This window comes from Telopea speciosissima, chromosome 1 (assembly GCF_018873765.1).
Source record: "Telopea speciosissima isolate NSW1024214 ecotype Mountain lineage chromosome 1, Tspe_v1, whole genome shotgun sequence".
In the NCBI taxonomy this organism is placed as follows: domain Eukaryota; kingdom Viridiplantae; phylum Streptophyta; class Magnoliopsida; order Proteales; family Proteaceae; genus Telopea; species Telopea speciosissima.
Window position 1 is genome coordinate 7,489,965 of NC_057916.1, and position 21,226 is coordinate 7,511,190.

Consider the following 21,226-nt stretch of genomic DNA (forward strand, 5'->3'; position numbering starts at 1 on the left):
TTCTTAGTGATTGTATTGTTCTGGTTTGTGCTATCCCCTACTAGTGGTTAAAACTTATTTGTTGCTTTTGTATGGGCTTATGTAGAATGAGTTGTTAGATATCGGAATGAATCTTTCCTGACAATAAGAAAAAAGCTTGCCTTTCTCTTCATATTTTTAGATATTAGAGGTGATATCCCCTACCGTTGTGGGCCTTGGTGCAACGGTAAGGTTGCTCCATTGTGACTTACTGGTCATGGGTTCGAGTCGGGAAACAGCTTCTCCTCGAAGTGGGGATAAGACTGCGTACATTATGACCCTCCCCAGGTCACAATGGGGTAAGGTTGCTCCATTGTGACCTACTGGTCACGGGTTCGAGTCGGGAAACAGCCTCTCCGCAAAGCGGGGGTAAGGCTGCGTACATTATGACACTCCCCAGACCCCGCAGTGGTGGGAGCCTCGAGCACTGTTTATGCCCTTTTTTTAGGATGATATTTTATGGTTCCAATTGTTGCTTTTCTGCCTTAGGTGTTCTGTTACTAAATCAACCCTTTCATGCAAAAAAGTATTGAGTATAAATCAAGTTCCCTTGTGCATCCGTTATCCTCTTTTCTCTAATTTTTTTTTTTTTTTCTGCTTTAGGTATCGCATATCGCTGTCGTCTCAGTGGAAGCAAAGAGGAATGTATGCGACATGCAGGTGGATTGTTGAATTGCTCTTGGTTCTTACCAAGATGGATTCACTGTTCATTTATATTCCCGAGTTTTATCTTGAAGCACTGGTATGGGAATGATTTCTTCATCTTATGCACTGTAGTTAACTGGGCTATGATTTGATGTTTATGGTTCATTTCTGGACTTCAACTGTAATGAATAATAAATTCATTGCTTGTGGCATGTTTCACTGACATTTCATATTGTATTGAAAAATCTAGCCCTGCTGCTGTCACTAGCTCCATTTCTGTAGCTGGCCTTTGGCCCAGATGAGTTTTCCCTTCTTTATGTTGAGCTACTACGAAAATGCTTTTTTGTATTTGATAATGACAGTGGAAGGATTAATTTCTTCTTGTGTTTCATCAGAACTGCATATCTAGAATTCACTAAGGGATAATTCTTTTCTGGTGATACCAAGTACCAACTGTTCGACAAATTGCAGGGGGCTCATTGAGCTGTAACAATTCCTCTCCAATCCTTAATGTGCTGCTTCCAAGGTTCGAAAGGGTCGGACCCTAAATATTTCAGGTTTCAACCAAAATTCGACCCAAACTAGGCCTGTTTCGGCTGGCCATTTCGATTGTCAAATGACCATATTTTGGCTCGAAACTTCTGGGAAACCCTAAAATATTTCTAAACATATTGGAACCTTCAGATTGTATAAAAAAAACACCCAAAATGGTAGTTTGGTTTCATACCCTAGGTTGCTAAATACTTTCTTAAATATAGCCTATTCTACTCATAATTTAGTAAATATGCATTAAGAATGTAGAAAACCCATTTAATATTTATACTATCTCAAAGTGTTATAGTATAGATACAACAAGTGTTACAAGTAGTCAAGTACAAGTGTACAACTAAGGTTAAACCACCCCTACAAAACCGTTCCTCCCACTCTATTTCAGAACCACAGAGTTCAAAGAAGGCTCAAAACCTTTAGGGAAAAGGGTATATACCTTATTCTATAAGTTTGAATCTTACACAAATCTTGCTCAAATGTGGCAAATCGTCGCTGTAGATCCTTTGTAGCAGTCCGCAACATTCTGTTCCATCAAGAAATGCAGGCGATTTGGTCAAAAATACCAAATCTAGGTTTTTTTTTGAATTTTTCTCCTCTAACTGGCGAAACCACTCGAAACTCATGAAATGGGTCAGTGCTTTTATATGCATTGTTTTGTACTGAAACCGAGTCAAAACCGAAATTTCGGTCAAAATCTGCATTCCTACTTAGTCCAACCCAGTTTCATTCTGAACTTTGTTGAAACTGAAATATTTTGCGAAATCTCGGTTGGTTTTGACTGAGATTTTGAACTATGGCTGCTTTATGTTGACGCCCAACAATCTGTACGGATGATGGAAATAAGCCTATCTGACTCTCCTCTCGGCTAGTGGGAGCTGTTGTGGATATATGTGGACCTCATGAAAGGATGAACAAAGAGGATAGATCACTTTTTATCCACCTGGGCTATGATTAAGGTTACAAGAAACTATTCTAGTGGCCTTGTGGACAGTTTGGTGGCTCGGTCAGTATAACCACAATAACTATTTTCTAGAATTTTTAGTTCGTAATAATAAACCGACTTTGGTCCTATTTGGAGGGGATGACTTGATTCAGATTGAAGGAGCTAAGAGAGTCAGGGGTAGGCTTAAAATGACTCTAGGAAACGTGGAGAGGAAGGAAATGCATAGCCCAAGACTAGTAACAAGTATGGCTTTAAATAGAGCTGATTCGTGAAAAATATCTGATGCAGTTAAAATTGTCCAATTGGGCCAATCGGGTTTCCCAAGACTTTATTTTGGCCCATGGTTGGTTTCTATGGACCTTGGACTTCTTATTTTTGGGTTTATTAATGCAATGGACCTCTGGAAACAGCCTCTCTGCGAAAGCAGGGGTAAGAATAAGATTGCGTACATTATGACCCTCCCCAGACCCTGCAGTGGCGGGAGCCTCATGCACTGGGTAAGCCCTTTTTTAATGCAATGGACCTCTTTTATAAGCCCATATTTGGGGTCTTAATTCTGTATACGGGATTAAGTATATAGATAAGATTGTGTGGGTCCCATGTGCTTAAGTAGTCAAGTTAGTTTAGTTTATGAAGTGTCCTAGATAGTTAAGTCTTTTGCTTATTTATTAATTAGTTATTTGAGTCAATTAGGGACTCTCCAACAGCAGCCAATGATTGGAGCGTCTAAGATAGTTTAGAATTCTGTTTTATTTCACTTTTTTGTTCAGTTCAGTTCAGTTATATAGATATCTGTAAGAGGCTTTGCCTCCCTACGATTAATAATGTGAATGAAATCTGGATTGTTCTCTCTCTCTCTCAGAGTACTGTTCATCACCCCCTCTCCTCCCTCTCATATTTCTTTTCTCCCTTGTATTTTCCTCCCATCAATCTCTTTTCCTTCTTCTATTCTCCCCTATGATACCCTGTTATGCCCTTTTCTTTTGGGCTGCTGCTCCAAGGCTATTTTGCTATCGGGACTTCTCTGAAACAGGTCAGCTTTATTATATATCCTGTTAGCATAGAAACAACATCTGATTTGTTTATGTTCTGTTCTCCAGTCATCTGATTCATACATGCTGCTTTAGATTTATCATTTAGTATTCATTAGTTTCAGATCTGAACCCTTAAGTAAATATTCTGATCTAAGAATCAGAAATCCTTTTAAACCTGAGTTCTGTTACTTGAATCGGATTGCAATACTATTCTGTTTTGTCTTACTGGTTTAGCAATAACTGTTAGCATGTAAATCATTGTGTGCTGGATTTTTCTGCTAAGCCTGAACCTATATTGACAGCTTCTCACTCCTTGATTACTCACTTTTATACTTGTCAAGGTGTCGTCTTGGCATCCAGGCTCTTTCTTAGGTCCGAGGCAATAGCACTCCTTGTTGACACTTCACGAGTTTACGTTGATTTATGTTTATTGCTTTGTTTTTCAATAAAGGGTGTACTCAGTGCACAAGGCTCCCGCTACTGCGGGGTCTGGGGAGGGTCATAATGTAAGCAGCCTTGCCCCCGCTTCGTGGAGAGGCTGTTTCCGGAGACTCGAAGCAACCTTATCGTTGCACCTAGGTCCACCCTCTGCTTGTTTTTCAATGAATATACTTATTATATCCTATACTTTCTTTATTACTTTATTATATGTTGATTTTCTATATTAGGTCATTACTAGCATAGTTATATCATATTGCATCGATATGGCTTGTATGTTATATGCAAGTATAATTATATAAATTTATCATTGTTATATTTCATATAGTCATATACTGCACGCCTAGGGTGCGTAGGCCACTTAGGCGGGTGACTTGTCACCTAGGCGCCCCTCTAACGCCTTGGGCTGCCTAGTCGCCTTGGCAACTATGAAACTTTATTACCTGGCCTGTCAGCAGCCTAATGACCTTAAGTCTTGACTTGGGAATTAAGGTTTAAGGACTGCATAAGAATCCGTGTAGCCGACATGATTTAGTTGGTATGGGATAGGCCGAGTTGAGTTGAGTTGAGTTGCATTTTTTTAGCGGATTGGCCACCTTACTTGAGGTCAGTGAGGAACAGAATTACAGTTCACCCACTGTAGACTGTTGTGCTTCCAGGGGTGATTTCATTGCCAAAGATGCTCACAGAGAGTCACCAGTGGCTTCAACTATTTAATCTCACATTTGGCTCCTGCTTTTCAACAAACTGTGACATGAGAAATATGTCTAATACATATATATTGACATGAGAAATATGTCTAATACATATATATTTTTATGCTTGAATTTTGATTTTTCAGTGTAGGTGTGATTTTCAGTTACCTTGCTTCTATAAATGCTTATGCTTTAAACTGATTTTGTCTGATATTTTGTGCTCGTGCTTTTGTTAATTGCTTTAATTTATTATTGCAGGTTGATTGCTTTCATGCATTGCGTAGGAGTGATCCTCCATTTGTTCCTTCTACCGTTTTTCTCAAACATGGACTCGCTTCATTTGTATGTCTCATCCTTCAAGAATTTTTCTGCCTTTTGGTTTTATTCTTTTGGCAAGAAATTTTGTGCACGGCCGTGTATGTACACAGCTGTTGCTTCAGCTGTCAGATGGGGGAGAGGGGAAGGTGTGTAATACCATTTCTACCCCCTACTGAACAAAGGGCCGAAACGCCGGCCATGTACATACCCAATGGTGCACAAAAACGAACCCTATACTTTTTAAGGTTTGATATGATTGTAATATATGGGGTGAAGTGCTGATGTCCAGTTGGAAGTTAGTGCTACGTAATGCATTGAATGATGTTTCTGATACATTTCTTGTGAATTCAAATATCAGTCTTTATGTGCTTGGTATTGGAATTTTTAAAATTATGATGTACATGTTATCGTCTGCTTATAAAATTCTAATGTTAGATAACTAGTTGACTCTAAAATAAACAGTGTGGTAGGCGACTGCTAATAAAAGCAGCAAAAAATAGAATGTAACAGGATAAAGAAAAGGATGAGATGGAGAAAGTTAACTCTCCTATTAATCCGCGTAGGATTGAAAGTGTCTACCTTTGATTCTTTATGAATCCATACAGCAGCTCACAAGCGCGCCCGGGGGGGGGGGTTACTTGGTTGCAGTATATGCCAAACCCTATTGTATACCTTGTGTAATATTGCCTATTCTACACTTTGTTTTAGTACTAAAAGACAGAAAGGGCAATTAAAACAAGTAAATTATGTACTATGAATGAACATAATATTGATTAATTATGAAATAATACAAAGTACATGTAACATAAACTCATGGAGACCCAAGTCTCAAGTCCCAACTCCCAACAATACAATACTGTGTGGTGATACATGAGTACAAAGTCGACCCCCTTAGGCCATCCTAATGGCTAATACCACAAAGTGTTACGTGGAGGATCGAGCCCACTCATGGACTCATGGTGCCAATACCAATTTTCCTCCGACTATATGACAAATATTGGGTACGCCATAGTGTGCTGAAAGAAACGCTTGAAGTCCTCTACAACTACCCTGTAAATGGCCTCATCTACATGCTGGAGGTAACCTCTTTTAGGGTATAGGTCACCGTACTGTGAAGAACCAGCCACCAAACCACTGTGACTTGATGGTGTTGCCAGCATGTACGGCTGGCGGGCTGGGTAGTAGTTGTCCACAAAGGACAATCCAGTTTGTGACTGTGAGTGGGCCCACCTCCCATGTGATCTTTACTACAGTAATTACATTGTGCTTTTCTCTTGTCACCCCCAATTGGCACTCCATGCCTCCATGCTATGTCTCCACTGCCATCATCTCCTCCTTGGGCAACCATTATCTCATCAACGTACTATTACATGAAGAAAACAAGCCATTATTAACTGAGGCACATCAACTGAGACCATAAAGCAACTATAAAAAAAGGGCGTACCCAGTGCACGAGGCTCTTGCCATTGCAGGATTTGGGGAGGGTCATAATGTACGCAGCGTTACCCCTGCTTTCGCAGAGAGGCTGTTTCCAGACTCGAACCCGTGACCACTTACTTGGTCATAAAGCAACTATATAGCTACTTATTATTTTTTTGCTAACCCTTATATTTTTACCTTAATTAAAAATGAATTTTCCCAATTTGTTTTAAAAAAAATTATTGGCCTAATACAACGAAAGTAATATATGTTAAATAAGCCTCGTATGCGCTTCAAACACCCTGAAGTTATTTTCATAATTTTTTTATATTTCAAACGAAACATAATACTTTTCCCTATATTTTAAAAAATTTAAAATATTTTTAAAATTTAAAAACAAAAAGAAATATTTAACTACAGAAAACACAATCCGACTCCATGAGGGGCTGAAGATCGGCCAATGGTGACTAACATATATGCATTTGAGCCCCAGATAGTTGATATTAACCCATTTTTTTCACATATTTTTTTGAAACCAGAACTATATATATATAAACACAAGAAAAAAAATCCGACTTCGTGAGGCCGTAGATCTGGCTCCGGTGTCTGACATAAAACTTTCATCACCAACTTTTGGGTATTTATCATATTTTTTGGAAAAAATCATTTTTGGGAAGAAGTTCATACCTTGAAATGTTGAATGTGGCCAAATCTTCACCAATATGCAGCAAACGATGTCGTTGGATTGACGTGGCAACTCCCAACACTGTATTCCAGTAGTGTGTACTGTGTAGAGGTGAGGTGGCAAAAATCAGGCTGAAATGTGGGTTTTCCTTCTTCCCGCAGAGAAAAGGGGTGAAACAGGTCGAGTCGACCAGGCACATTCGAAGCAGTGTATTATATAATACCCTGTTGAAACATATCGCCGAAATGGTATGATATAGGGTCGATTTCAGCAAAACATTGACATTTCGACCGAAACATGGTTGATTCTTTAATTCGTGTGGCATTTTGTCTCGGGCCCTTCGAAATTTCAGTGAGTTTTAGAACCATGGAGTAACACCTTATTGCGCTTGAATTCATTTATGAGCATTCAGTGATTGTCTGGGGGGAAAGTCTACAAAATCAGATAGTTATGATCATTCAACCTGGTCATTCTTAAAGCTAGGAATCTCCTTAGTTGGATGGTCAATTGTGATCCCAGATGCACAATGCAATATGGATGATACACGGGATCTGAATCTAATGCCTGCTGTCTTTGAGTCAGTAAGCTTTAGAAACGTGGATCTGGTGTTATTGTTCATTCTAGTGGGCTAGAATGTTTGTGCTAGTAAATGTGGTGCTCTCACCAGGAAATTAACATATTATGCCTAACTGCCTGTATAATTTGAAGAGACGTCTTCCTTTGTGCAGGTAATGATGGTGTTTTGTGGAAATTGCTTTGTATCATGTTGAAAGTTGTTTGTTGCCATTGTTTAGGCTATGAACATGTTTTTAATCTGACACAATGGGAGCTTAAATCTATAAGATAGCTTTGGTTAATCTTTTTCTGCTTATACCTTCAATGGAGTTCAAAGGAATTATCACTTGTTTTCTTCTGACTATCAGGTAACTTTTATTGTTACCCACTTCAACGACTCACGGATATCAAGCGCAGATCTAAGAGATCTTCTTCTTCAATCTATTTCAGTCTTGCTACAGTACAAGGATTATTTGGTTGCTTTTGAGAGTAATGCAGCATCTGTTCAGACTCTGCCCAGAGCATTGCTGTCAGCATTTGACAATCGATCTTGGATTCCTGTAACAAACATACTTTTGCGGCTTTTCAAAGGTTCTGGATTTGGTTCGTCGAAGCATGGAGAATTATCCTCAACTCTTTTCCAGGTGATCTTGTGACTTTGATGGTTATTATGCTTACGCAATGTTTTAATTTCTGCCTACTTAGTTTTTGAATTTTGATACTCCTAGCGTTTTCATACTGATTCTACGTTTGCTTTCTACTCAATCTTGTCTTATCCCAAGTATTTGAAGTAGAATACACAAATCCTCTTTCTCCATGATAATCGATTCCTAAATTTTTTTTTGGATATGTCTAGTTTCAAGTAATTCAAGCTAGGTCTTACACCAAATTTCTATTATTTCAGAAAAGATTCACAATATCTTGATTCCAAATTGATTTTGGCTTTGACATTGGAAACTGTCCCCTGTGTAATCTTTCAGCTTAATTATCCCATGTTTCTTTGTTACTCTCTTTATGAAGGGATTATTACGGGACACATGCATCCATGATGAAGCATTATTCTCAGCTTTCCTTAATCGACTCTTCAACACTCTCAGCTGGACAATGACCGAGTTCTCTGTTTGTGTTCGAGAGATGCAAGAAAAATACCAGGTAGTATTGCTACTTAAAATTACTGTGTTGATGGATTCGATACTTTTTTTCTCTTGATCTATTTATTTATCTCCTTAATTTTTCTTTATTTTCTTTATTTGTTTTTTAGCTTTCAGTTTCTGATAAAGAAATCATGTGAGATTATGGGTACCCCATCCTGACAATCTTAGGCTCTATAGGACTCATAGAGGAGCCTTGACTCTGGCACCGCTTGAGCAATTTAGCTAACTGCTCCCTGAATTGGAAGGAGGAATCTCCTGAGTTGAGAATTGAGATACACGATTGATAACTGCCGTCAAGTCATCCTTCACCTCAGGAACAGTTGAGATTAAGGGTGTTAAACGGTTCGTTTTCGGTTAAACCGTTTAATTAAACAGTCTCAATTTTGAACCCATAATTGAACCATTTATTAAACAGTTTCACGGCTTCGATTTAAACGTTTCGGTTTTCGGTAAACAGTTTTTGTTTGATTCAGGCACATTTATGTACATCTAAGAGTGTTAAACGGTTTATTTCGGTTAAATGGTCCGGTTTGGTTTAAACTGTTTAATTAAATGGTCTCAATTTTGAAACCACAACTGAACTATTTATCAAACGGTTTCGGTTTAAAAGGTTCGGTTCGCTTTCGGTTTGATTTTGACACCCTTAGTTGAGATACATGATTGATAACTGCCATCAAATCATCCATCACCTCAGGCACTGCTTGAACAATTTTGCTAAATGCGATCCAAACATCAGAATTTTGAGCTCAGAGGAAGATTCCCCCTGCCCCCAAAATGTCTTTTTTCATTTTTTTGGGAGGGGGTGGGGGTGGGGGTGAGGGGAGTGCTGGATTTGGCCCAGTTCAGTCCTGCCCAATCTTCCTGGAGTTACAACCTTGATTGAAACTGAGTTGGTCTTGATTGAGGTTAACACAATTTAAATGCAACTTATAGCTGGGCAACTGGTTGTCTGGGTAATGCAGTCTCAAGAATACAAGAATACAAGAATAGTCCTCGTTTTGGTACTAGCTGGTTATAGGCCTCTATTTTTGGTGTTTTTGGTTGTAATGGGCACAATAAGAAATCCCAAAAATTTATTCCAAGGGGGGTACACTAATTTTATGTCTTTCCCTTGTAGCAGTAGTAATGTAGTCCTAGAATAGGAGATAATCCTACTAGGAGCCAGATAAAAGCAAGGTCTGGACATGCCTGCTGTTTGGGGCTGATTAGGGGCTGTTTTAGGGCAAAATTAGGGTTTCGGATGGGAATTTGGGAATGGGGTTTATAGGGTTTTAATCTGCAGGTTTAGAGGGTCATTATGATATAAAAATATCTGGATTTGGGTAGGTTTCAAAATTCTGCAGATTTAGGGTTAGGGTTCTGGGTTTTTAAAATTAGGAAAATAGCCAAAACTGGGGTTTCCAGTAGGATTCAGGGGCAGGGCTTAAGGTCGAGTGTTAGAGGGACTAGGGGGAAGGTTCGGCTGCAGCAGGGAGGTTTTCTGATGGCTGAATATGTCCCAGCAGAAAATTAGGGTTTTTTAGGGTTTAAAGGATAAGAGGGTAATGTAGTCCTAGAATAGGAATTAATCCCACTAGGAACCAAGTAGAACCAAGCTTAGGGTAAGCCTGCTGTTTAGGGCTGATTAGGGGCTATTTTAGGGCAAAATTAGGGTTTAGGATGGGAATTTGGGAATGGGGTTTATAGGGTTTTAATCTACAGGTTTAGAGGGTCATTATGGTATAAAAATATCTGGATTTGAATAAGTTTTAATTTCCTGCAGAAATTAGGGTTAGGTTTCGGGTTTTGTAAATAAGGTAAACAACTAAAATTATGGTGTAAAGTAGGATTTAGGGGCAGGGGTTAAGGTCGACTGTTAGAGGGTGGCTAGGGGGAAGATTCGGTTGCAATATGTAAGGTTTCTGATGGCTGAATGTGTCCCAGCAGAAAATTAGGGTTTTTAGGGTCAATGGAGAAGAGGGATCTTAGGGTTTGGATGGACAGAATGGGCAGCAGCTGGGGTCGAGTGGAGATGGTGATGAGGGGAAGTTATGGTCCAAATCTGATCAGATTCCAATGGAGGAGCAGATCTGAATCAGAGTTTAGAGTCTTCTAGGGTTTATGAAAATAGGACAGAAGAGAAAAGGAATTGATTGGGGAAGGGAAGAAAGGATAAACAGAAAGTAATAAATTCAAACTCACTCTCGAATCCTCTAACAGCAGTTTGAATGGTTGAAGGCTGAAGCCACCTTCGAAGAAAGAAGATCCTCCCAGCCGTCACGGCGTAAGGAGTCAACCGGATTCCACCAGTCCCTTTCCACCTTGATAGAACCACAAGGATGCACACTCAACAGAGCAACACTCAACAGAGCAGGGCAGCAACTATGGCAGCAAACAAAAAGCTTTTCATTAATCAAATTCGTGTTCCAGGCTTTGCCCCCTTACAACCTTATATAAAAGACTCAAAAATAGACTTCTACTCTGAAAAGGAAAGGCCTAACCCAATCCCTAACCTATTAGATAACTTAAACTGATTAGGAAACTAAAATAGACTCAAAATAGAGTCCTAATGACTTAAAAACAACTTAAACTACTTAAAATAAAGAAGATTCCCTACTAGCCAATAAGATATAAGAACCTCTTAGCCAATAGGATCACTTCACTTAAATTAGACCAATTGAACCAATTGGATGCAACCAATTTAAACCGGTTCCATTAAAAACATAAAAATAGACTAAATATTGGGCTAATCCCGTATGCAACCTATGTACCCCTCTTTTAGGCCCATAAAAGTGGCCTATTACATAGAAAACACATGGGATCAAAGGCCCAACATACATATAACCCAACCCTAGACTTATTTCCAAAGAAATAAGCCCATTTCGGTGACGAATCTGCATCAGAGGGATTTTAGGGTTTGGCTGGACAGAATGGGCAGCAAGTCTGGTCGAGTGGGGGAGATGGTATGGGAAGGCTGTGCTCTGATTTTGGTGTAAAACAGAGGTAGGATGATGGCTGGATAATGCCTAGATGATCTAGGGTTTTGGAAATTCAAATAGAAAAACAAGAGGGATCGAATGGGGGAGGGAAGGAAACTAAAAACAGAAATTTAAATCTCAACTTACTATAGGATTCCACCGGCAGCAAGTTAAGGGATGAAGGATGAAATCACCTTCGAAGAGAGACCCTCCCAGCCGTCACGGCGTAAGGAGTCGCAGGATTCCACCCACCCTTCTACCTTGATAACCCACAAGGATGCACACACTCTTGAAGAGCAAGGAGCAGCAGCAAGACAGCCACGAATTCTGTATTTTAATTTCAAATCTCAAATGTGGGGGAGCCTCCCACGGTTGCTTTATTTATAATTAAAGGCCTAAGCCAAATCCTAAGACAATCTAATCTCCTCTTCACTTAAAATCGTGGAAGAGATCTAATTACAATCAAATTACTAATTTAAAACAATAAAATATCCTAACTACCCCTACTAACTTAAAATAAGAGAATCTAACTTAAAAACAACTAATTTAAAGTAGATCCCATGTTGGCCAATAGGATATAAGGACCTATTGACCAATAGGAACACTTCACTTAAATTGGACCAATTGAACCAATTGGATGCAACCAATTCTAAACCGGTTCAATCTAAAAATAGGAAAATAAACTAAGTATTGGGCTAATCCCGTATGCAACCTATATGCCCCTAGTTTAGGCTCATTAAAGTGGCCTAATACATAAAAAAACCCTTGGGAACAAAGGCCCAACATGTATATAACCCAACCCTAGGCCTATTTCTAAAGAAATAAGCCCTATTTGGTGATCATTCTGCATCAACTCTCCCCAACTTGAAAAAATTCGTCCTTGAATTTTGTAGTGATGAGGGGGAATCAACATGTGACCAGCAGCTTTGACCATCCCCAAACAGAATTCCTGTGAAGCAGGAACATTGGGGATAAAATCTCCAAGGCGTGGAGCTTTCTCTTCGAAGAATCATGGTGGCAGAACAAACTCTATGTGTTCGCTTGCTGAATCAGCAGCAACTGTCAATGTCTCGTCCATAGAGTCTTCAGCGTTAGCAACCTTCTCATCTAACGCATGAGACACAAGCTTCACCTCTTCAAGAACAGCATCTTGAAGGTCCTTGCCTTCTTGTGGAGTGTTCTCAACCACCTCTTCATCTTCTGCTGTTTCCGCTTTGTCTTCCTTGATTTCTTCGACATTGACCACTTCAATAGGGTCTTCTACATGTTGACTGTCCATCTTTGAAGCTATAGGGGCTGTCTCTTTCTTTTTATCACAATTATCTGCCACTTCAGATTTATTTTCAACTTCCTTTGGCAATGAAAATATGTGTTCTCTATACCTGTCTGTGTCTTCTCTGGAACCTCTGAGTCTATCCCTGTAATCTTTGGCAGGGGTTACTCTTTGTTCTGCCAATCGTTGCAACCTATCCAGGATGGCTTCATATGCAGCCTTTGTTCAGCAGCAAATTTCTGGAACAATTCCAACATAGCAGCCATAGGATCTGCTGATGGACTTACTACTTGATTACCATGCTGTTCCATGGCTTTGATACCAAAATAATGTAGTCCTAGATAGGTAGGAGACCTACTGGGAGCCAAACAACCGGATCAAATAACAAAAGGGGCTGATGGTTCGAATGGACAGCACTAGGATTTAGGTCAATTCCTAGGGTTTGGGTTGGATATTGGGAATGAGGTTTATAGGGTTTTAATCTGCAGGTTTAGAGGGTCATTATGATATAAAAATATCTGGATTTGGGTAGGTTTCAAAATTCTGCAGATTTAGGGTTAGGGTTCTGGGTTTTTAAAATTAGGAAAATAGCCAAAACTGGGGTTTCCAGTAGGATTCAGGGGCAGGGCTTAAGGTCGAGTGTTAGAGGGACTAGGGGGAAGGTTCGGCTGCAGCAGGGAGGTTTTCTGATGGCTGAATATGTCCCAGCAGAAAATTAGGGTTTTTTAGGGTTTAAAGGATAAGAGGGATTTTAGGGTTTGGCTGGACAGAATGGGCAGCAAGTCTGGTCGAGTGGGGGAGATGGTATGGGAAGGCTGTGCTCTGATTTTGGTGTAAAACAGAGGTAGGATGATGGCTGGATAATGCCTAGATGATCTAGGGTTTTGGAAATTCAAATAGAAAAACAAGAGGGATCGAATGGGGGAGGGAAGGAAACTAAAAACAGAAATTTAAATCTCAACTTACTATAGGATTCCACCGGCAGCAAGTTAAGGGATGAAGGATGAAATCACCTTCGAAGAGAGACCCTCCCAGCCGTCACGGCGTAAGGAGTCGTAGGATTCCACCCACCCTTCCACCTTGATAACCCACAAGGATGCACACACTCTTGAAGAGCAAGGAGCAGCAGCAAGACAGCCACGAATTCTGTATTTTAATTTCAAATCTCAAATGTGGGGGAGCCTCCCACGGTTGCTTTATTTATAATTAAAGGCCTAAGCCAAATCCTAATACAATCTAATCTCCTCTTCACTTAAAATCGTGGAAGAGATCTAATTACAATCAAATTACTAATTTAAAACAGTAAAATATCCTAACTACCCCTACTAACTTAAAATAAGAGAATCTAACTTAAAAACAACTAATTTAAAGTAGATCCCATGTTAGCCAATAGGATATAAGGACCTATTGACCAATAGGAACACTTCACTTAAATTGGACCAATTGAACCAATTGGATGCAACCAATTCTAAACCGGTTCAATCTAAAAATAGGAAAATAAACTAAGTATTGGGCTAATCCCATATGCAACCTATATGCCCCTAGTTTAGGCTCATTAAAGTGGCCTAATACATAAAAAACCCTTGGGAACAAAGGCCCAACATGTATATAACCCAACCCTAGGCCTATTTCTAAAGAAATAAGCCCTATTTGGTGATCATTCTGCATCAAGTAGGAGTTTGTGAGTGGTTGTTTGATACTAGTTTCATTAGGATTTATGAAGTTGTAGTTAGACTTTAATCCCTAGTAAGTTTAGTAGCCCAATTATGCTCTTTTTAGTGGATCAATTAAGTAGTTCTTTGAGTCTAGTATGGGTCACCGAGTTATATTTTGTGAGTTCTATTTAAGGATATGAACCCTGCCTCCAAGCCATATGAATTGATTTACAGCTATGGCTGAAGGGTATCTTCTCCAATCTCCCTTCTTCTTTCTATTAATTCCTGTTTTCTCTTCATCTTCTTCATCTTCTTATTTCTTCTCAGGTATTGTTCAGTCCCATAATAGCACCTGATTACTTATTCTTCCTCTAATATCTTCTAGTTCTCAAAACCCTAATCAATTTTAACCTATTCTCCATCACCATCCCTTGTGGTTCAGCCTTAGAAAATTCTTAAATGTAGGCTGTGCTGCATTGTCACTGGGTTATGTGCTTTGATTGATTCATCCTGCCTGCTTTGTTTAGGTTTAGGTTGAGGTTGAATCTTGATGAATAAAATGTGGCCTATTGCCACTTGCATTATTTTTGGAACTTATAAATATCATTTGCTGATTTACCCCAAAAAAAGAATAATCTTAAATTATTTCAAAAGTCAAACACTGATTTACATTAGTGTTCCTATCCTTTCATGATTCAAGGTTGATCCATTCCATTGCCTAGACCTAAATCCATTTCTGGCATCTGTAACTGCATATTGGTAAAAATGGTATTTGCTCCCTTTGTTCGAGAGTGCATGTATCATGTCCAAATCGTCTCAGGGATTCTGTAGGTGTCGTCAAGAATTGTTTGTTTGTCTGGTGTTTCTTCTTTGATGTGTTATTTAATTGTTGTAATATATACTTTGCAGGTGTTGGAGTTGCAGCAGAGGAAGTGTATCGTTATATTCGATCTCTCGTGCAATCTGGCAAGAGTCTTGGAATTCTGTACCCATGTGATCCCTCAAGCATTCCTTGCAGGATCTGATATGAACCTTCGGAGGTTGACTGAGTTGATCGTGTTTATTTTGAACCACGAAACTTCAGCGGCGGATGCTGAATTTTTTGACTTGTAAGTTCCCATACAAATGTCTGCTTTTTCATTACTATCTTGTTGACCTGCAATGTTTTCTATTAGTACTAATGAATCACTGAGGTCCTTAGTAAATCCTCGTGTCTTTTGTTGATATTTACTTTATTTCTTTCTTTACATTTCCATCATTTTCTTGCTTTTGAGTTTGTGTTTGTCATACTAGCAGGCCACTTAGGAGACTGGGCCAATCTCAAGACAAAATAAACCGAGGAATGATCTTAGCGCCTCTTGTGGGGATTATCTTGAATTTGTTGGATGCTAGTCTTGATCCAGAATTTCAGAATGATCTTCTGGCAGTGTTTGCTAGCATGGACTGCCCCGTTACTGTTCAGTGCGGCTTTCAGTACCTATTGGAGTATAACTGGGTTAGTTCTTGGCCAACTCAATATGTTTTGAAGATTGATTCTGTGTGTGTGTGTGTGAGTTTGAGATGCGTATCCAATCTGATTTGCAGTTTTAAATTCTTGGAGCATGCTACTTATATCTGAATCATGAAGGTAAAATCCATAGTTCTTGGTTGATGGGTCATGTAGCTCGCTCATCTTAGCAAGGGCAATTTTCTCTAAGCTTTTTCTGGAGCAGAATGAATTTGGTATACTGCTTCTCTGAGGTTGTCAAACTTCATGTTTACATGAAATAATTATACACGGCAAATGATATTAAAGAGGTAGTATTATTGAATACTATATTAGAATTGCACTCCATACAGCATAGGGGAGGGGGAGAGCTAAGTCACAAGTCACAAGTAATGTAGAGCTAAGTCACAACTAGGCAACTATGAACATATCCAATCTGATTTGCAGTTTTAAATTCTTGGAGCATGCTACTTATATCTGAATCATGAAGGTAAAATCTATAGTTCTTGGTTGATGGGTCATGTAGCTTGCTCATCTTAGCAAGGGCAATTTTCTCTAAGCTTTCTCTGGAGCAGAATGAATTTGGTATACTGCTTCTCTGAGGTTGTCAAACTTCATGTTTACATGAAATAATTATACACGGCAAATGATATTAAAGAGGTAGTATTATTGAATACTATATTAGAATTGCACTCCATACAGGATAGGGGAGGGGGAGAGCTAAGTCACAAGTCACAAGTAATGTAGAGCTAAGTCACAACTAGGCAACTATGAACATAGCCCACAGTAAGATCACTCACACATACAACAGTTCACTATACTCTCAGTTTGAGCAACAGAGAACAATTGAACCACCTAAACAGTAGGCGAATAAGAACCTTCACACCCAACAATATATATCAGTAACTTAGACTAAAGCCTGACCACAGCATTAACAAATACAGTCAACTTTAGGCCTATCGGCAGGACAAGAGAACCTTTTCTCACAGAAAACTCCCGACTCCAGAATTAGTAACTAGAGTGCTTGAATGGAACTAATGTTCCAGTCGAGGGTAGAGTCAGAGGGTTGAAAAACTCTTAAAAAATTCAGCCTAATCTGATGGCTGTACACAAAGTTATGAAGAGGACACAAAATTAGAAAGTGAACTCAGAAAATAGCAACTCACAAATGGAAGCCAATCCATCCCTTGGATCTGGCTTAAACTCCTGTCAAAAGAAAGCCTGTAGAAGGGTAACATAATACTAAAAGATGACCACCATCAGATGAATGAGTCTTCAGTTCCTGGGGCTTGAAGTTACCAGCAGGAAAGAAAAAAAACTCCAAACAATAGATGCCGCAGGTTGTGTTCTTGTCTTTCCAAAACAGATCTGTGTAACAACTCGGATAGCCTTCTAATGTCTATCAGCAATCTCCAGCAACAGCAGCAAGCTTTCGAGGTCTCTCTAATGTTTTAAAATTGCAGAACAGCAAAATAGGAACAGGGAATCGATGGACAAGAAATAGAAGAAGACGACAGGGTAATGGATTGAGTATCTCACTTGCACCTGGCCTCTCACCTCATAGGACTCTCTCCTACACTGTTTACACAGCCATTGGTAAAAACTAGAACTCAAGCTTCATTAAAATAGTGGTGAGGACTCCAATGGTCCATTACATATATAATGACTTGGTAAAACCAAAAAGGAAACAAACAATTAGCAGCCCCCACGGTCTTGTTTGAGTGAACCTGTAACCCAAAAGGGTAGGGCCCAGACCATGGCTGGTCGGCCCAAAGGACCCACGAGCCTGGTCCACTTTGGTGGTAACATGGACTTTACCCCTTAGGTTCCTGCGGCTATATTTCTGGCCCAGGAACCTGTCTACATCAACAACAATCAAATGTCTGGGTAATACACTGGTTTTTATATGTGCTGTCTGTCATCCTTTGGTAGATGGTGATTTCTGAAAGGAGTTTCATCTCTAGAACCAAGGCAGAAGAACCCTCAAATATATCAAGAACCCCCACTTACATAATTGTGGGTAGCATGTTGGGGCTAGATGCCTTTGGCTCCATTAAATCTGCATTTTATATACATTATTACCTACTATAGTTATAAAAGTAGAATAAAATAAATAGAAGGTGATAAGTGTCACAAGGGTTTTGAACTTTGCCTTACATTAGAGGTTGGTGCATGGCAAACATGGATGGGTCCAGAAGATACTACACCAATCATTGGTCGGGTTGCAATTAAATACTTTTTTTTATAAAATTCTAAGAAACTTTAATCCTGCAATGTAACCACTTCTGAGCTTGTTTAGAAACTTGACTAGTGAGATTGGCCTGGAGTCCTGTATATTATGGAAGCCCATCCAAGTGTTCCATGTGGTGATAGAGCATCATCACCTTGAAAGTTCACATTTTTTTTTTTTGTAATTTAGTTTTTAACATGTATGTTTTTTTGATAGGTAGGCCCCTAGGAGACTTGAACTCATGACCTCTTAATTGTGAGGTGTTGGACTTTGCCAACTGAGCTACTCCCTTGGGGTATTTAACATGTATGTTTTAGCATATGAAAGAAGATATTTTCAGTAAGATCAGTCTTGTTAGATTTAGTATAATAGCTTAATTTGAGTCAGAAAGAAAGGGGATAGAAGTGGAGGTAGGCAAGGGAGATAGAAAGGGAATGACATCAGCATTCTGTTCACTGCTAGTACTCTCCCCCTGAACAGAATGTTGAGGGGAAGAAAAGTAAGGGATAGACTCAAAGAAGGTGACATCTTTGGAGAGAAGTCGCCTTCGGGAAGGAGGATGGTAGCACTTATACCCTTTGGTTGAATCAAAGTAGCCCAAGAAGATGCACTTGAGAGCTTTGGGGTCAAGCTTGGTACGGGCTGATTTGTTGACATGAACATAACAAACACAACCAAAGACTCTCGGAGGCAAGGAGAAAGCTGAGGATTGAGGAGAAAGAAGAGCTAGGGGAGATTTGGAGCCAAGGAGTGGAGTTGGCATCCGGTTAATAAGAAATGCAGCGGTAAGAAGTGCATCAGACCAGAAGGTCTTAGGCACATGCATACCAAAGAGAAGACCCCTGGTGATTTCCAGCAAATGGCGATTTTTGCGCTCAGCCACCCCATTTTGTTGTGGGGTGTCAACACAAGCCAGTTGATGGAGGATGCCATTATCAGTAAAGAACTATTGGAGCCCCCCATACATGTACTCACCCCCCTTATCAGACCTAACAATTTGAATGCGGGTACCAAACTAAGTACTAATAAGATGATAAAAATCCTTAAAAGCATCACAAACATCACTCTTTTGTTTCAACAAAACAGTCCAAGTAGACCGAGAATAGTCATCCACAAATGAAACAAAGTAACGAAATCCAGATAAAGAAGTAGTGGGAGAAGGTCCCCAAACATCAGTATGAACAAGAGAAAAATGTGCAGTAGATCTATTACCACGATAAGGATAAGATGTGCGACAATGTTTAGCAAAAAGACAAGATTCACATTGAAAAACATAAGATGAAGGAAAAGAAGTAAACAAGTGGGGTAACTGTCTCCTCATAACAACAAAAGAGGGATGACCCAAACGCTGATGCCAAAGCATTACAGACTCCAGAGTACTACGGTCACTCCGACCACAAACATAAGCTGCAACAGTAGATTGGGCAGGTAACCGTGGTTCAAGAAGATAGAGCCCTCCTTTCTCAGTCCCACTACCAATAACCCTATTTGTCTCCAAATCCTGAAAGACACAATAGGAAGGAAAGAAAGTGACACAACAATGTAAGGATTTGGTTAGGTGACTCACTGATAATAGGTTAGTATCAAAATCAGGAACATGAAGGATAGACTCAAGGGAAATAGAAGGAGTGACTCGCACATTACCCTTACCAGAGACAGAAGAAAGGGAACCATCAGCAACCCTTACCTTGTCCCGGCCAGAGCAAATGGAGTAGGAATCATAGTACTGTGACATACCAGTCATGTGATCAGAGGCTCCAGAGTCAATAATCCAGGTGGGTGCAGTAGGAGGGGCAGATGAGACCCGCAGCGAGGCGTATAGAAGACCCTCCAGAGGGAGAACCAAGAGTGACGCTCCAAGGTGAGACATCAAGCAACGGAGGGCTGCAATATCATCCTGTGAGAGGGAATCAGAGGCCGGCTGGGGTCCAGGTGACTCAGACTCAAATGTCACGGAGTGAGCCCTAGCTCCCCCTCGCTTTCCTCCCCGGGCACTGGATGAACTACCACGCATACCAGGGGGCTGTTCATGAAGATCCCAACACCTGTCCTTGGTGTGTCCAAGCTTGCCACAATGATCACACTTTTATCTCTCACGGTGATCTCCACGAGGTAGCCCTTGGCCTTTCCCCCCACTTTTCCAGTCTCTGTGGGAACTGGAAACAAGAGCAGATCTCTCTGTTGATGGTGCAATATCCATAGTGGTTCTCCTGGTTTCCTCACTTTGCAAGTAGCTGCACACTTCATCCAGAGAAGGAAAGGGATATCTTCCTAAGATTTGCAGGCGAAGAGGCTCATACTCTGGGTTAAGACCTCCAAGCAAAATAAGGATCCTGGCCTTTGCCTGATCATCAGAGTTGGACAACTGGAGGTTGTTATAATGATCATATTCCTCCCACTAGCTAATAACAGAGTTGTAGTACTCAGAGATACTCCTATCACCCTGTTTCATATGGATGATTTTTTGGAGAATTTGATACACCTTTGTTGCATCTCCAACTCTATCAAAAACTTTGGAGACACTATCCCAAACATCTTTCGCAGTCTCCGTGCTCATAAACCTCCTACCTATCTTAGGTTTCATGGAGAATATAAGCCAAGTCATAACAGTGGAGTTCTCAGTCTCCCACTTGAGATAGCCTGGATCAGTTGTAGCAGGAGCTGTGATAGACCCAGTAATGTAACCCAACTTTCCCCTACTGCATAGGGACAACTTCACAGGCCGAGACCAATCCAAGTAGTTGGTATTGTCCAACTTCACAATAGAGATTTGGGTGTTGGGGTTATCAAAGGAAGCCATGGTTGGAAAACCACTACTTAGGCTGCCAGGTGTAGTTGGTCCACTGACCTCAGAATCTTGTCCAGACACAGTAGACATCATGGGCAGACACTCCAACAAACAATAGTGGGTTGCTCAAATGGGGAGTACCCTCAACCCAAACAAAGTAGGCAGACCAGCAACGAAGTCCCTGACAGCCAAAGCAACCAAACAGAGAACCAATACCAAAAAACGGCAAGTGTATAGGCAGTAAAGGCTTGTATAACATCAATCAAACTGCTCTAATACCCAATAACCTTCAGTCCATAGCAACAACAGGTGTTAAAAGAACAAACAACTCCATTCGGATACACCAAAACACATCCACGATACTGAGCTTAAAAAAAAAACAGG

The 21,226-nt window shown here is 40.1% G+C and overlaps 1 protein-coding gene across 3 annotated transcripts in view; it reads left to right on the top strand.

Annotated features, from left to right (window-relative positions):
- The window catches only part of LOC122668009 (E3 ubiquitin-protein ligase RKP-like), a 38,663-nt gene that overhangs the window by 15,131 nt on the left and 2,306 nt on the right, over positions 1-21,226 (top strand). For 2 of the 3 annotated variants that reach the window (XM_043864532.1, XM_043864546.1), the window contains 6 exons: positions 622-760; positions 4,581-4,664; positions 7,668-7,943; positions 8,320-8,451; positions 15,248-15,447; positions 15,632-15,833. In XM_043864532.1, the coding sequence (XP_043720467.1) occupies positions 622-760; positions 4,581-4,664; positions 7,668-7,943; positions 8,320-8,451; positions 15,248-15,447; positions 15,632-15,833 (1,033 nt within the window). The remainder of the gene's footprint in view (positions 1-621; positions 761-4,580; positions 4,665-7,667; positions 7,944-8,319; positions 8,452-15,247; positions 15,448-15,631; positions 15,834-21,226) is intronic. The other variant, XM_043864539.1, reaches the window with a different exon arrangement.